At 46.7% G+C, this 16677-nt stretch overlaps 1 protein-coding gene across 1 annotated transcript in view; it reads left to right on the forward strand.

Annotated features, from left to right (window-relative positions):
- The window catches only part of FAM184B (family with sequence similarity 184 member B), a 173741-nt gene extending 160193 nt beyond the window's left edge, over positions 1 to 13548 (forward strand). The window contains exons 12-18 of the mRNA XM_044226042.1: positions 2252 to 2415; positions 4976 to 5148; positions 5979 to 6125; positions 8262 to 8379; positions 10215 to 10319; positions 11567 to 11766; positions 13242 to 13548. Of these exons, the coding sequence (XP_044081977.1) occupies positions 2252 to 2415; positions 4976 to 5148; positions 5979 to 6125; positions 8262 to 8379; positions 10215 to 10319; positions 11567 to 11766; positions 13242 to 13335 (1001 nt within the window). The 3' untranslated portion in view covers positions 13336 to 13548. The remainder of the gene's footprint in view (positions 1 to 2251; positions 2416 to 4975; positions 5149 to 5978; positions 6126 to 8261; positions 8380 to 10214; positions 10320 to 11566; positions 11767 to 13241) is intronic.
- Positions 13549 to 16677: the final 3129 nt, after the last annotated feature.

Raw genomic sequence — 16677 nt, forward strand, 5'->3', positions numbered from 1 at the left:
TGACTCCGGGGGAAGGCGCTGGGGGGCGCCACTCTCGTGGCCCAAGGTGCGCGCTGCTTCCGGACCGCTCGCTGCCAAACCAGCCAAGAACGTTGTTTTCCCTTTTCGCCTTTTTATGTAAAAATGAAAGTCTTCGGATTTCTCTAGGTGAGGGCGAAGAGGTTCTAAAATCAAAGTGGTGTTAGGCGAACCTTGGAAAAGCGGAGGCATCCGTATCATCATCATCATCATCAACATTCCATATAAGCCACATCTCTGAGCCTTCGTGACACGTTCATGGGGTCGCCTCAACCTCTCACTTACATTCTGAAGCTTTCCGCAAATCTGGGGGACTTACGCCTCCAGGCTCCTGCCCTTTGCCTGCCCCCACATCATCCTCCGCCGGAAACTCACCTCCTCTTCCGACATCCAAAACCAGTCACCCAGAGCATTCTGGAAGTTACCAGAAGCAGTAAAGATCTGTGGAGCCAAATTGTTTGGGCTTGAAGTCCAGCTCCAACACTCACAAGCTGCCTGACTTTGGGCAAGTTACGTAACTGTTCTGTGCCTCAGTTGCTCATCTGTGAAATGGGAATAATAACAACATCCAGCTGGTATGCAGCGAATGCTAGGCAGATGTTCACTGTTCTCATTACTGAATATTCCCACATTGCATGGCTGGCCCCGGAAGCCTCTTTCTGGTTTTGTAGATCATCTTTTCCCTCATTTTCTCCTTTATTCTCATCTTCCATCTCACTCTCAAGAGCAAGACAAATGCCTCTCCTTATTTCATGCCTAGTTTTAAAGACCATATTGGCCTTATTAAATATATATTTTTTCAAACCCAGGCAGGGTTCTCCTTAAGAGAATTTTGGGAAAGAGCATTTTCTTTACCTCCATAAGTGATTACCATCTACCTGCTACTTGTTGAACTTTTTCATTAGACAGTGTGTCCTGCAGACTGTACATCAGCCCATCAGCTCTGCCCATTTCTGGAGGAAGTGACATGGGGAGAGAAAGAGTCTCATTGAGTCCCCAGTTAACATCCAAGTGGGAAATGCTAGAGTTGGCATCATCTAAGGAAGATGGATTGCACAAGATAAAACCCAGGCGGTACCATGTGTCTCAGATACTAGACAAGATTCAGATCATGTTGAACACCCCTGGTGATTCCAGCACCCAACAGCAGCTGTCCCTACTGCCACTTCCCTTGTCTCTCTGATCCCACAGCAGCCTGGTCCAGTCCTGGACAAAAGATTCAGGAGAGAGCCTGGGTACATGCTAGGATTCTCAACATAGCCCCAGGAAGAAGGGGCTCTATGAACTCTCTTAGGACAATAGAAAGTCGTTGGCTTTGTGGGTGCTATGGGGGGGGGGGCTATCATGACAGGATTATTACATTAGACATTCCTGGTCCCAATTATGGTGATTCCACTGTCTGTGTGAAACACATTTGACCTGCAATGTAGTTCAGTGTGTGAGGGGTAAGGGAGTGTTCATCAGATTACCTGATCCACTGGGGTGGGGACCCGGCCATGCTGGATGGACAGGTGGATGGGTAGAAGGACGGAAGGGCAGGTGGTTGTGTGGATGGATGAATGGATGGTTAGATGGGCTGATGGACAGATGGATATGTGGATGTGTAGAGAGGTAGAGTGGATGGACAGTTGGATGGATAGATGGGTGAAGGGAGGGAGGGAGCAGAGGAGGGAAGGGAATATATTACAGAAGAGGGAAGGGTAATAAATGAAACCACTCTAGTTATGCTTTACTAAAGGGTTTTATTGAGCATATTTTTGTGATAAAGGATTTCAAAATACTGAGTTGGGTTTGGGCTTTTTAAAGAAAATAGGCTATAGAAATCACTATTAAAATCCTAGTGGGGAGGAAAGATAAATCAAGCAAATTTTTCAACATATCATCAGAATAACTAAGCTTTGCTATGTTTAATATACTATAACCTTCAGAGAAGCTTAGTAAGTTTATGGGAAATCTTTTTGCTACAGATACATTTTTATAATACCATTAATTTCCACTCTAAACATCACTTGTTTATTTTACCAACATATGTTGAGCATGTGCTCTGTACTAAGACATCTAAGCCTACAGGGTATCTCGTGGCTTATGGAATTCTTGGAACAATGTTTCAACAATCCTTTGCAGCAACAAAAATAGAGTCCCAAAAAGTTCCTAACAGAAAAGGAAAATATCAAATTTACTAGCACTTGAAAATGATCTTGGCTTTAAAAAGTAATAGCTCTTCCTTCTCTAGAGTCCCTCGAGCAGGAGCTGTCGGAGCAGCGGGCTGCCTGCTCCGAGCACCAGAAGGACCTGGAGGCGCTGCAGGCTGAGCTGAGGTCTCTGGGCGGCTTGGGCAGGCGGCAGGCGGTCGCCCAGTGTCCAGGGGACAGCGAGGACCACACCGTCCCTGCCGAGGTCAGCACCCCATTCTGCCCACTCTGCACCCCTCTTGCAGTGACATCAGGGCTGCAGGGAGAAAGTCATAACGGAGAGGCTCCAGGGGGTCATCATTCACTTCTGGAATGGGGAAGACACTTCTTCTACAGTCCTGGGAGATCCTGGATGGGTCTGCAGCCTCCCATTTTGAAAAGCAAAAAACGAGTTTTAAGTGCTGTGTGTCATTTTAAATTCAGACACAGTAGCATTTCAGAGTAGCATTGCGACATGGGCCCTCTAGGGGGCCATGACATGGCCCTCAGCCAGTCAGGGTTACTCCTTCAAATCTGCAGAGGATGTCTCAGAATGCCTCTTCAGACAGTCTCCCTGCCTTAACCTCCCTGCTTCCATCAATGGGAGCTGCCTTTTTGTCACCGAGGTTCAACACCAACTCTCCTTGAACTTCCTCGTCAGGCGTGGCCCCTCAGCCCCTTCCTTGTACATCCATATTCCCACCTGGCCGTCAGGGCAGTGAATCCTAACAGCCCAGACTCTCTCCCCTGCCTCCCACTGTGTACGGTACGGTGACAGGTATGCAACTATATAAAGCTTCAGTGACTCCCTCCTGCTATCAGAATGACTTCCAGATGCCTAAAGAGGAAAAGCCTTCACCCACTGGCCACACCTCTTACCTTCAGCCATATCTCCCTCTGCTCTAAACTTGGGCCCAGTATCATGCCCCTGGACCTTTGCATGTGCCCAGTCCCTGCTTGGGATGCCTTCCTCCCTCCTCAGTGCCCAGCTCTCCCTCTGGGCCAGGGGTCTCCCCTCCGATCTGAGTATATGTGCTATCAAGGTGAGGCTCTGGGGACCTCCCTTCCACACCTGCAGCCTCACCCTTCTCTGAGCTCACCCAGCGCTTCCTGTTATAGTCCTGCTGCCCTCGTGTCTACTGTACGACCCAATTAGGCAGCTGTCATATATATCCTGAATGTTCTTTATGGTTGTTTTCAACCGGACCAGAAGTCTTTTGAGAACCAGGCCAGTCTGCCTCATTTCATCTCCACCCCCACTCTCTGCATGGGAGCACCACCAAGTCTGTGGGTACAGAAGATTAGTTGGTGTCCCAGCCCCGCTGGAGGTCCCGGGAGTTTGGGGATTCTTCACTCAAGATATTGTCAGTACTGAGCACCTGAAGATGATTTGTGTTTAATGAAGAATATTAAATGATGAATCACAGGGAGCTCTGCCCAGTCAGTAAAGTGTAGCAGAGGGAAGACAGATCATGTTCCAGTAAATGTTCTAGATATGTTGGAGCCAGCCATACGTATGGAAGGGGGCAGGGGAATTGTGGGATTGTGACGTCTATGATGACAGCCTCCCTGGGTGCCGTGGATAGAACCCCGGGATCACTGGGTGGATGAGATGATACCTGGCTGCCATCAGGCGCCCTCCCTCACCTTCACCTCATTGGAGGGAAGCTCCGAACCCTCTGGGAGGAACAGCAAGGCCCCAGAGGAAAACTCACACAGAGAAGAAATATGGGCGTATTAGCAAGGAGGAACAGCCCCAGGCAGCAGAACCGAAAGAGGGAAGGGACGGGTATCCCATACAGGGATGCATCCTTAAGTTGGCCCCCACTGCAGGTAAGTGGTATCCCACCTGCTGGGATCTTCTGAGGAGCTCTGTGAAATAATTATCCTCTCTGTCCGAACTAGGGACAGACAGGGATGCATTCATTCATCAGGCTCTCGCATTAGTCAAGGGTGGTCCCACAGGACCTTAACCAAGCTCCTCCAGGCTTTACATATCTGAGTGCCTGGTGCCCAGGAGCCCATGAGTGTCATGCACACGCAAGCCCCAAGGCAGGAAGCAGGAGGTGTAAGGCGTGGCCCACAGATGCTCCCTGTGCCAAGCTGCTCCGTCCTCCTGCGAAATGAGCAAATGCAGAAGCCTTCAGGCACGTTTGAGCGGCCTTGAAAACCCTAGCATTCACTAAGCAGGAGTTAACTCTGATCCCACTGAATTTGGACATAGATCTTCGAATTTCTATCTGAACCACAGGCATTCAGGCGCCATTTCATTTAGCAAGCATTTATTTGGCACCTACTGGATGCCAGCCACGGAGCAGGCGCCAGAGGACTGGAAAACTGGAAGGGAGATGGTGCCTTCCCGGGACCGCTCCCGGACTAGCTGAGGAAACCACGGCGCGCTGCCCTGTGATCTCTCCACAGCCAGGATTCGGATTCAGTGATGGCAGAGAGTAGAAAGGAGAGGAGAGAGGAGAAAGCGATCAGCTTCCCCGAAGCAGTGCTGTTTCGGTAGGGAGGGCTCTCTGGGCAGAGAGACAGCAAGGAGTTCTGAAAAACGGGCAGAGTGGTTGGCTGGTTTTGATTTAAGCCACGTTCTTGGCTGACCGGCCTTATGTGGCCAGCTCTCAAAGCGGGAAAACCTGGAGCCTGGCTGCGAGCTCCCGAATCCGGAGCAGGAGGCTGGGCGGAGCCCTGGTTCCGGCTTTGCGCGGCTCGTCTGGGGCCCTCTGCGCTTCGTCCGCCTTGGCGCCCCCTGAAAACACCTCTCCCGGGTCCTTTCTCCCCAGGACGGGGGCGGCCTGGGCCAGGCCCGCTCTCCGCAGGGCGCCGCCGAGCCGGGTCCGAGCGAGGCGTGCGCCCTCTGGGAGGAGAACTCGCAGCTCAAGGACGCCGTGCAGCGGCTGCGGGCCGAGGTGGAGCAGCACCAGCAGGAGGCGCTGCAGCTCCGCGACCAGCGCAGGTGGGTCTCCAGGCCGGGGAGCTGCCCGCCTGCCCTAGCTCCTACCACTGCTCCTTGGCGGGCTTCTGAGATCTAAGGCTTCCAGTCTCACCATCTCCGCAAAGGAGAGACTCCCTAATGCTAGCACGTCACTGATGTTACTCCAGACCCCTGAAAAGTACTAGTGCTTTTGGTTCAACACTGCAGAGGATTTGCCCTGGAATAGAAAAGGGAATCTTACTTCCCTACAAACAAGGAATTTATGGAATCAGACCTGACCATACCAAAAGCATCTTCAAAACCAGCCTTAGGGAGACAGGGCGATGGAATAGTTCAAACGGTGCTGGGCGTTCTTTAACTAGCTGTGTGAGCTCCTGAGAGTCAGCTAACTTCCCCTAGACGGTGCCGTCGTCTGCAAGTGGAGGTAAGACCACCAGCTTTCAGGGCTGTCGTGGAATGCAGTGAAACATGAGCAAGATTTTGCACCGGCTCTGGCCTGGAGGAAGCCCTTGGTAAACCGTGGTGTTACTGTTATTGCCTATTCCAAGCTGGATAGCTTCTATTCTGAATTCACAGCTCTTTCACCCCATTGCTGGAAAGTTTATAACTACAGATGGAATGCTGGAGTAGAAGGTGCTGAGAAGGGGTCCCACAGGCAGGGTTCGCATGGACCCCACAACTCAGAGCGCCCAGGTCTTCTTCCCAGTGTCCTGACCTCACATTCATATAACCACTCTCCCAGACTGTCTCCCCAACCCAGCCACCCCGTGGAGGGTGGAGAATCCCCAGTGCCCATGAGGTTCAGTCCCTAGAGCACGGGCCAGACTAGCTGAGCTCCCACCCACCTGCAGGCTGCTAGAGGAGGATCAGCAAGCCCAGCGGACCCGGGAGGTGGAGCAGCTACGCCAGGAACACCGGAAGGAGATGCAGGCCATGGTGGCAGATTTCAGCAGCGCTCAAGCCCGGCTCCAGGCCCGGCTGGCTGCCCTGGAAACTGAGTAAGTGAGGTCTGGGGCCCCAGGTTGCGAGGGGGTAGTCGATGTACATTTTATTAGGGTGACCAGCTCATCCCAGTGTGCCTGGGACTCTCCCAGTTTTGAAACTACAAGTCCCGAGTTCCAGGAAGCCCCTCAGTCCTGGGTACATGTGGAGAGCTGGTCCCCCTCACTGTGGGAGCCTGCATTCTCTGTGTGCAGAGCACTGGAACTTTGTGTGGAATGAGCACTGCCTTGTGGACTTGGTTTGACCCTCACACTGGGAAGAAATCAGAAGGATGAAGGCTACATTTTTATAACATTTGCCCCTTCTCACATGCCTCATCTCATTGAATCTTTACAGCAGTTCTTCACGATGGAAACTGTTACTCCCCCAGAGAGATAACAGATAAAGGAACCAAGGGGCCTTGTGCATGTTTGGATGCATTCACTGATTTATTCAACAGATGTTTATTAAGAGCCTACTGTGTGCCCTGCCCTATTTTAGGCTGGGAACTGAGCAAAGACTATGCTCTTACAGAGCTCACAAATTCTAGATGGGGTTCAGACAAGAAAGAAGCAAATAAACATTTGACTCAGAGAAAGTTCTGGAAGAAAAACAGGATCTATGTCCAGGAAGTGGCAGCGGTAGGTCAGGGAGGCCTGTCTAAGGAGGTGACACTTAAGCACAAGCAGGTGGAGGGACCGAGAGAGCCATTTAGAGGAAGAGCATTCCCAGCAGAGACAACAGCAAGTGCAATGGCCCTGGGTCCTGCTTCATGTGCTTGAACAGCCAGGAATAAGTGAGAGGGTGAGTGGTAGGAATTGAGGTTGGTGGGGTAGCTGGGAGGGATGAAGGAGACCCTGCACTAAACAGATAGGAGTTTGGATGTGTTCAGAATTCACTGGGAAGCCAATGCAAGACTTTGAGCAGGAGTGACATGGTCTGATTTATCTTTTAATGGGTCATTCTGACTGCTGGGAGAAGAGAGGGGGTAGTCAGGATTAACAGCAGAAAGACCAGTTGGAAGGTAGCAGGTGAAGCCACTTGTCTAAGGTCAAGCAGCACTGAGTGAATCTAAATGTCACCGGTCTGACCCTAAGTTCAAGCTCTTTAAAAAATGTTCTCCAGGGATGCCTGGGTGGCTCAGTTGGTTGGACGACTGCCTTCGGCTCAGGTCATGATCCCGGAGTCGCGAGATCGAGTCCCGCATCTGGCTCCCAGCTCCACGGGGAGTCTGCTTCTCTCTCTGCCCTTCTCCTCATTCATGCTCTCTCTCCCTGTCTCTCTCTCAAATAAATAAAAATAAAAATAATGTTCTCCACTGTCTCCAATACAAAGCAAACCATGAGAAATCCAGAGTGGAAGGTTTTATGAGCTACCACCTAGTGGGCACTTACCACATGCCAGCCTTCCAATATCTCACGAAATCTTCACAACCACCGTTTCGTGCCCACCTTAAAGAAGAGAGAACCAAAGGTCAAAGGGAAAGGCTACAGACAGAGTCACCTAGCTAGAAAAAGTCAGAATAAGAATTAGATTCCAAGTCATCTCGCCCTAAAGTCCTGGCCTCTTATCAGCTACAGTCCATAGGTCACGAACAGCCATAACCCTCCCCACACCATGCAGAGAGTTATTTCTCTCCAGGTTCGTGTTCAAAGTGCTAGCTAGCTAGCTCTGTTACAGCGGCTCCGCCGCTCCGCCAGAGAACGGGCGCATTCCGCGTTCTGTATCGGCCAGCAGATGGCGCCAGAGCCACGTCGGCATTAGCCAAACTGCGGCAGCGGCGGCGGAGGGGGTGGGCATTTGGCGAGAGATTGGGGGGCATTATTTTGCTGAGGCCTTTGTCCAGTGACATCTCTGGTTCTTGAAGCTTCACTGAGAGCAGCGTGTGTATTACACACAGGCCTTTGGTTCCTTGGCCCCGCAGTCTCCGGGGAAGGTCAGACTGGGAGTTGGGGTCCTGGTCTCCTCCCCCGGAGCTCTGCAGTCAATTCAGTGGGTGGCCCTGGGCAAGCTCCCAGGGCCTCAGTTTCCCCCTTCGTGAATAGAGAGATTAGCCTGCCAGGTTAAGCTCACAGCAACGTCCCCACCACGTCCACCTGTTCGTTGTTGGGTAATGACAGCAAGCAGACTAACCGCATGCCTGCTCCAAACAGACTGAAAGATTCCGGAGAGAAGACGGGGAAGGGGGCGTCCAGGCCAGAGGACGTTCAGCTCATAGGCCGTCTGCAGACCCGCCTGAAGGAGAGAGAGGAGATCATCAAGCAGCTCATGGTGAGGCTGTCGGGGCAACCAGGGGCTCTGCAGAGTTCTTCGGGAGAGCCATTCACTTTGCTCGGAGCCCTTCGATTTTAATCCTGATAACCCTAAAATCCCCTCCAGAAGATCCTTGATTCCTTTTGTCTATGATCTAAAAAACAAAACAAAATGAACAAAAAACATACGCCTGAAAAAAAAAAAAATACAGGAAAATAGATGCAGAAAAAGCACTCAGTCCCACAACATCTACCTGACGTTTTTGTTTTGTTTTGTTTTGTTTTGTTTTTTTCTTTAACCTACAGAATTGGAAAAATCTAGAATGGCTTGCCTTCTGAATTTTAGCAAATCAAGCCAATTATTGTTTATGGATCTTCCTTTTGCAAAAATGACTACCTGTTTTATAGTTAGCAAGCCACCCCCTGGACTCTTAGTTTTCTCCCTCTGGTTCTATATCCAACAGCCACCAAAGCCTAAGGCTGTTTCTTTGGAATGCCCCTCCCTCCATCCACTCCTGCCCTGTCACAACCCACACACCTCATATCCCTCTCTCCCGATAGCTTCATCCATTCCTTTGGGCACTAACCCACCTCTCCCTGCTCTCTGGTCTGGTTGAGAGCTGTATCACCACAGCTGAATTGGTTAGGAATGCTTCCCCTGGCTTACATTCAGCTCTGGAGACTGTGGGTCTTAACTCACTCCTGTCAGTGTAGCCCACTATGGAGGACATCAGTCCAGCCACCTCCCCCCATCCCATCTCTGCCTCTACCACTTTAGTCCAAGCCCCTCTCACACACAGTGGAGAACTACTGGTCTCCCACTCGAACCTCCCCCACATGAACCAGAGCAATCTTCAAAAGTATGTCACATGATAGCACGTCTCTATTCAGCACTTCCCATGGCCTCCTGTCTTCTGCAAGTAATACCTACATCTTATGGTGGCCTTAGGTCCTCCCACAAGTACAGCCATGTCTCTCAATTCTCACTCCCACTCCCATCCCTGACCATTCCCATCATATTAGTACACTGATGAGACCATCAGGAAAATTTCACCACTAACTGAAAATTAGATATTAAGGAATAGCTTGTTTGCTAAATATGACAGAAGTATTGTGGTTAAGTTTTTGGTTTTGTTTTTTGTTTTTGTTTTTGTTTTTTAAGAATCCTTATCTCTTAGAGATACGTATTAATGTTTTTACAGATGGAATTATACAATGACTGGAATTTGCTTTAAAAATAATACAGCATGGGGTGCCTGGGTGGCTCAGCAGGTTAAAGCCTCTGCCTTTGGCTCAGGTCATGATCCCAGGGTCCCAGGATTGAGCCCCACATCTGGCTCTCTGCTTGGCAGGGAGCCTGCTTCCCTTCCTCTCTCTCTGCCTGCCTCTCTGCCTACTAGTGATCTCTGTCTATCAAATAAATAAATAAAATCTTTAAAAATAATACAGCAGGAAAGAAAAAAGTGGATAATGATACACATAAACAATAGCCATATGGTGTTTGTAGCTGGAGTTTTCTTTATTATTAACTTTCTGCAGTAGACTTTCTTCAGATGCTAAGAGTACCTGGACATATATATATATACATATATATGTATAGTGTTTCAAATAAGCTTGCTCTTTCCTATACAAGAGAAGCTAGGGACTCAAAGGCCACAGGAGTAAAGTTGCTTTCTCAAAGCTTCCCTGGACAGCAGCTTGATTCCCTGTTACCCCTGCTGACTTCCCCCCTTCCCTCCCCTGGGCTTTCTTCTCCTTGTGCTGTGATCTGCCCTCATACAGCCTTTTTCCTTCAGGTCAAATCCAGTGCTGTATAGTTAGGCTCATGTAGACTCAATTGTATTGTTTTTCCAGGAGGAGAGAAGATTTCACTATGCAGCCTTCCCCAGTGCCATGTCCCATCGGAATCGGTCCTTCTCTTTCAATCCTCACCCAGGATATTTGACCCCTTCCATGAAGGTAAATTGGTTTCCTGGTTTCAAGCATCACACAATTCTGCTGGCTTTGTTTTCCTAAAGGTAACTGTAGCTTATTTGTCAGGGGGCTGGCATACATTCAGAGGGATATCCACTAAAAGTAAGACTCACAGGAAACAGTCCAAATTAGTAGCAAACAGTATTTGTATCTGGCTAGGTGGATTATGTGTACTTATAATTTTTTAATTTTGTATGGGTTTTTGTATTCTCCAAACTTCCTATAAATAAACATGTCACTGTTAATAATGGTTATATCTGGGTGATAGGGAGGAGAGTAAAGAGCAGGCATCTCCAGGGCACCTGGGTGGCTCAGTGGATTAAAGCCTCTGCTTTTGGCTCAGGTCATGATCCCAGGGTCCTAGGATCGAGCCCCGCATCGGGCTCTCTGCTCAGCAGGGAGCCTGCTTCCTCCTCTCTCTCTGCCTGCCTCTCTGCCTACTTGTGATTTCTCTCTCTGTCAAATAAATTTAAAAAAAAAAAAAAGGAGCAGGCATCTTCTACTTCTTAATTTTTTAATCCCTGTATGTTTTTGCAAGTTGTTATAATGAAAATATTCACATCCAAGTCTCTCATATGCTATCACGAAATCTTAAAAGTGCTAAAAAATATTTTTTAATAGTTCAAAGGACAATAAACCTGATGTGAGCTCATTTATAATTTTTATATATGCCCCTCAGTGCAAAAAGATCTAAGTTTCACTCCAGAAATATTAACACATTTGAGGACAATGGGCCCAGCACCTGCTGGGGGTTTTAGATGGCCTTTTAAAGCCTAAAGCATTTTTTTTAAAAATTATAACACATCTATCTCTAGAAGTTTCTGATAAGAAATTGCAAACTTATGTGTTTCTTAAAACATAAAGTAGACTGGAGGAAAAAATGCTTTAAAAAATAACATGTAAGGGGTGCCTGGGTGGCTTAGTCAGTTGAGTATCTGCCTTTGGCTCAGGTCATGATCCCAGAGTCCTGGAATTGAGCCCGGTGTCTGGCTCCCTGCTCAGCAGGGAGTCTGCTTCTCCCTCTGTCCTTCACCCTGCTTGTGCTCTCTCATGTACACTCTCTCTCTCAAGTAAATGAAATCTTAAAAAACAAAAACAAACAAACATATAAGTATACAAATAACATTATCGCCCCCCTCTCCCATATAGTTTTGGCTGGGTGGGCCTTTTTGCTTTTACAATAATGCCTCTTTGGGGTAGCACTAAAAAAGCCTTCCTGCTAATACAAACAGAAAAAGAAGATGGAGGAAGTGCCCAGCCGAGTGGTCAGTGTGCCAAACCTCGCCTCCTATGCAAAGAACTTTCTGAGTGGTGATCTGAGCTCCAGGATCAATGCTCCTCCAATAACTAAATCACCCAGCTTGGACCCAAGCCCTGGCTCTGGTCAGCCTTACAAACCTCCCCAGTCTCTAGAGGCGAAAACTGCCACAAGGTAAGGGCTGCGGCGGGAGGGGAAGCTGTGATTTCCAGTTTCCATTAATAGGAGGGGAATTTGGATTCCTTTCTGGCACCTCTTAAATATCCGGCATTTGGGCAGATATAAAGAATGGCAAAATAAGCCCTGTCTTGGACAAATTACAATCAAGCCAAAGGGTTGTGTAAGAGGAAGGAAGTATGTCATTCTTTAGAAGAGGTACTATCTTGGTACCAAATTCCAGAAACCCTTTTTCCATGGATCGGATAAGGGACACTCGGCTGGCTGTGTCACTGTGGCTAACACAGAACAGGGACTCTCATCATCTGGCCCTGGGGTCTGGATTCAAATTCCGATCCTTCTTGTTCTTAGCTAGGTTACCTTGGGCAGATTACTTGACCTCTCTGGATCTCCATTTCCTTACCTCTAAAATGAAGATAGTATAGCATCTCCCTCATCAAACTGATGTGGGACTAAATGAATGAATCTGTGGGACATGCTTAGCACAAGACCTGGTATAGAAGGTGTATTTCCACTGTTATTATTAAGGTTATTTATCAAGATTTACTGTATCATCTTGAAGTTGTAAGACCTCTTAATCTATGGGTTTGGGAGCTCATTCATGTTTTCAGATACCAACTTACTTTCCCAGAATCCCTTGCAACATGTTTCTTTCGGGAATGTGAGTTTTCCCTTTATTGGTTCTCCCTCCTGTCCAGTCTTCCATTCAGAGGCAAAATTTTACATTCTGGGCTTTGAATTTTGCATTTCAGAAAGGGCTCCTTCTAAAAAGTTCCTTTTCCAAAGGCCCGCAACCCTGTGGCTACTTGGACAAACGGGGAGGCACAGCTCTTTATGAGTATCGAGCTGGACGGAGCCTCTGGCAGTCACCAAATGAATCCAGCCCTTTTGTTTCATAGCTGGGGTAACTGAGGCCTGGACCCCTGAGCACAGCCCTCTCAAACTGCTAGAGCCAGCTCCTGACTCTGGTTTCATCTCAGTAGCACACACCTGTCTGTAAAGCTTCACAAATGCAGACAGAGACCATTCAGGCAGGTATACATCATACTTTCTGGCTTACTGTCTCTTCAATTTATTAGGCTAATTCCACTGTCTTATTGAGATGCTAGAACACATTAGATAGCTCTAGAGTAGCCAGACATTGTAAGGCTGTGATGATTAACTACTTCATTCCCTTTTTTATGAGGTTTATAGTTTATTTGTGCCTGAAATAAATAAGGTTGCACGATATGCCTCACTAGTCTAAAGTAAAACTGGAGACCGTGTTTTCAAAATGGGAATTGGATGTTCCCTCCCCACCCCCACCGTTCACAACTTGCTTCCAGCTATGAATGTTGCCAGTTACACTGTACTGTCTTTCCAAGAGTAACGAAGCAGCTTTCTTTCCCTGAAAGATAGCGGGGTATTAGGGTGTTTGCTGAGTAATTTTCAAAACCATCTAAGAAACTTTTTGTTTGTTGGCGTGTTTCTAGGACACAAGATGGTGAAACAGCCCAACCCAAAGAAGTCCAGCAGAAACAGAGCTCTGCCCACCAGGAATGGTTTACCAAGTATTTTTCTTTCTGAACTGGTTCTTGGGATCCATCAGAAAGAGGACATTTGAAAAACATTTCTTTTAAAGCATCTGATTGAAGGAATGAACTAAACAACCAACCAACCAAATAACTTGCTTGTGATATGGTTTATATATATTAGCCAAAACAAATTTTGGCCTTAACATTTCATACAATTTCATTGTGACACCAGTGCTTAAAAAAAATTCTTGGCATTAAGGTAACCTCCCCGCCCTAATATGTGTTATCAAAAGGCACCCTAGAAAAATATTAATGTTGCTGATAACATTCACATTGTATTTCTAGTACCCAGGTTTCATTCCACTTTATGGAATATCAGGCTTTGTGATTTCCATGGTCTACTCTAAAAGTGGTTTCATTTTTCCTTAGAATGCTAGTTATCTCCACTTAAAAAGTATTTCTGTGTAAATGACACAATTCCAAAATGCACATTCAACCTCAGTAGGAAGAAGAATAAAAGTTCAAGATACTCATGAAAGCCAATTAAAAACAAAATGAGGCAAAACTAGGAGTGGACTACAGCCGACTTGGCATACCTGGATTGAATGCTTTGACTTTATAGCTCCAGGACATGAAGACTACATGTAGAATACAGAGGGAATAACACCTACCTCAAAAGTGGCTTTACAAGAATTAAGCAAAATATTATGGGAAATGATACCAATCATGAATTGGAATTAACCACTGCCAGAATTTTTCCGTAAATAACTGAGCCTTGCCCCATCACACATCTCAGTTTCAATGACTATAGTTTCAATTTGGTCACTTGTCAAGGTTTCGAGAGTATTCTATGAAGTCAAAGATCTATTGAACTTGTGGTCTTTGGGCTTGGGCCCTTTGCCTCACGGTGCATTGCTTCTCCATTGCATGGATGCTCAGTACATTAAAGGGACTCAGGACTGGCCATTCACGGTGCTGACCTGTCAGTCCACGCTGAATTCTCTGACCTTCTGACAGAGAAGTGCGATTTGACAAGACTCAATACATTTGGGCAAAATATGTTCTCAGTCCTTTGGTGCTGGCCACAGGTGGCCATAAACAGTTGTTTATTCTATGCACTGTCAAACCTTTGCTCTTTGAATAAAACTTCAAACAACTGGGCAATAAAAATGGCTGTGACTTATATTGTTTTCTCAAAGAAAGGTGAAATTAGGTGAAGATGGAGCATAGAAATAGAACGTTCACATTAACTTCAATTAGATCATCTTCAATAAAAAGTAGCTGCTTCCATACATCATTCTGAGAGAAATCCAATTACAACTCACTATTTAAAAAGGTAAAATCACTAATCAAAACATATGGCCCTATAATTTCTTAAATGACAATACTTGTTCCCAGAAATGTAATATACCATGTTATTTTCAGTGTCACTTTTTCTTTAATGATTTTATTTATTTTAGAGAGAGGGAGAGTATGAGAGACCACAGGTTGGGGGCAGCACAGAGGGAGAGGGAGAAGCAGCATCTCCACTGAGCAAGGAGCCCAACTTGGGGTTCAATCCCAGGACTGAGTTCATGACCTGAGCTGAAGGCAGATGCTTAACCAAATGAGCCACCCAGGGGTCCCACTATCACATTTTTTTTAGTTATCTTGTTTCCTGCTTAAGGTGAGCATTGTAGGATCATGCTTCCATTTTGTGTTTTAAAAACTATGTAAGGATAGCTGTTTATTGAAATATTTTCCCAACACTGCAACTCCTGATGACTAGCAAAGCAGGCTGCACCTTGTACAACTGTCTCCTTTAATTAATTCAGCAGGATACAAGCTGTAGGAACAGAGTTTTATTGAGACTCTACATCTGTCTGATTTCTTTCTTGGTGCAGCTGAGTGAAAGATGGTTAAATTTCTAGGTTCTATCCCACAATGATTACATCTTTGTTAAATAAATCTGTGCATGCTTCTACCATTTATTTCTTTAGGACAAATTCCTTGAGTGAAGTAAAGCATCAAAGGATACATGCTTAAGCTTTCTGTGATGTACCAAGATTATCATCCAGAAAGTTCCTATCAAGTTTACACCTTCACCAGCAATGACTAAAATCCTACCTCTCCATACCCTAGAAAACACTGACAAAGAAACTCAATCTGAGAGAAAATGTTCTTCCAGTTTTTGTGTACATAATCTGATTCCATCGGTCTCTCAAGAGTGAGTGGTCCAGAGCGGACAGTGATGGCTTGGGGAGAACAGTGGAGATGAAGAGAAATGAACTGATTCAGGATTGAGTCAGGGGGGAGAATCACCAAGATTTGGTGATAAATCTTGGTAGGCCCTATTATGACAGGAGGAAGCGCTAACACTGCTAGAGCGAAACTGTGAAGGAAGACTGCTGTAAAGGGTTTCTTAATTAGGGTGGAAAAGAATGAACTCACCCAAGCAATGGCTGCTCATGTACCTGAGCCCTTATCACCTGCTCTAGCATCAATGTAACAGCCAACACAGTGGTTGCATTTGAGGTTACTTGGTCTTTATACTCATTCTCCAGGATTCATCTGGATTCCGCAAGGACGAGGTTGGCCAGATCAACAACCCTGAGGTCGTAGAACAAGAGTAAAAACAACTTTTAAAAGCTTTGTTTAATCTACACTGAGAGGTTGGCCCCAGCTGGATACCCCCCCCACACACGTGCACAGACAAGAATGAGTAGTAAGTATCCTGCATAAAAGATAAATAATAAATGGTCAGTGTATATTCTAAGAGGAACAATGCCTACTTCTCATGAGGGGCTCAGAAACAGATATAAATCTCTAACCCCTAGGGAGAATCAAGCAAGGTTGGCAAAGAGAGAGGAAGTCCCATGTTCCTGGGTGGGGTGCAGCAGTGAGGGCATGCAGAGGCTTCAGGGACCAGGTGGCATCCAGGCCAAACAACCATGAATGGATGGATATCAACCTTATGGAGGGAGGAGGCTTCAAGGCTGAAGGAATCAAAACAAGTCAGGATACAGGGTGTAGAAGTACTGCCTGTTTAGAAAACAACAGAGCATTTGTTTTCAGTTAGGAGGTGTCATCTAATAAGCAACTGTAAACACAGAGAAAGGAAAAATCTCACCTAGGGAGCACCACACTCAATGCCCTTCTGTACTTCCCAAAGGCAGCTCAATAGCGAATCTCATTGGCCTCTGTAACCCAACAACAGGGTAAAATGTCTTCCCAAATGCTAAGGCTCCCATGATTTTTGAGGATAGGGAGTTTGCTGAGGGTCATCCTATAGCCCACTCCCCACCCAGAGGCCTCAGTCCCTTGGTATCAATGTCACTCATTAGCAAGAACCATCCTTAGTGGAAAATTCAGCTACAAAAATCCAGAAACAAGAAAGACACAAGCAAATTCAAAA

Source organism: Neovison vison, chromosome 11 (genome assembly GCF_020171115.1).
Source record: "Neovison vison isolate M4711 chromosome 11, ASM_NN_V1, whole genome shotgun sequence".
In the NCBI taxonomy this organism is placed as follows: Eukaryota; Metazoa; Chordata; class Mammalia; order Carnivora; family Mustelidae; genus Neogale; species Neogale vison.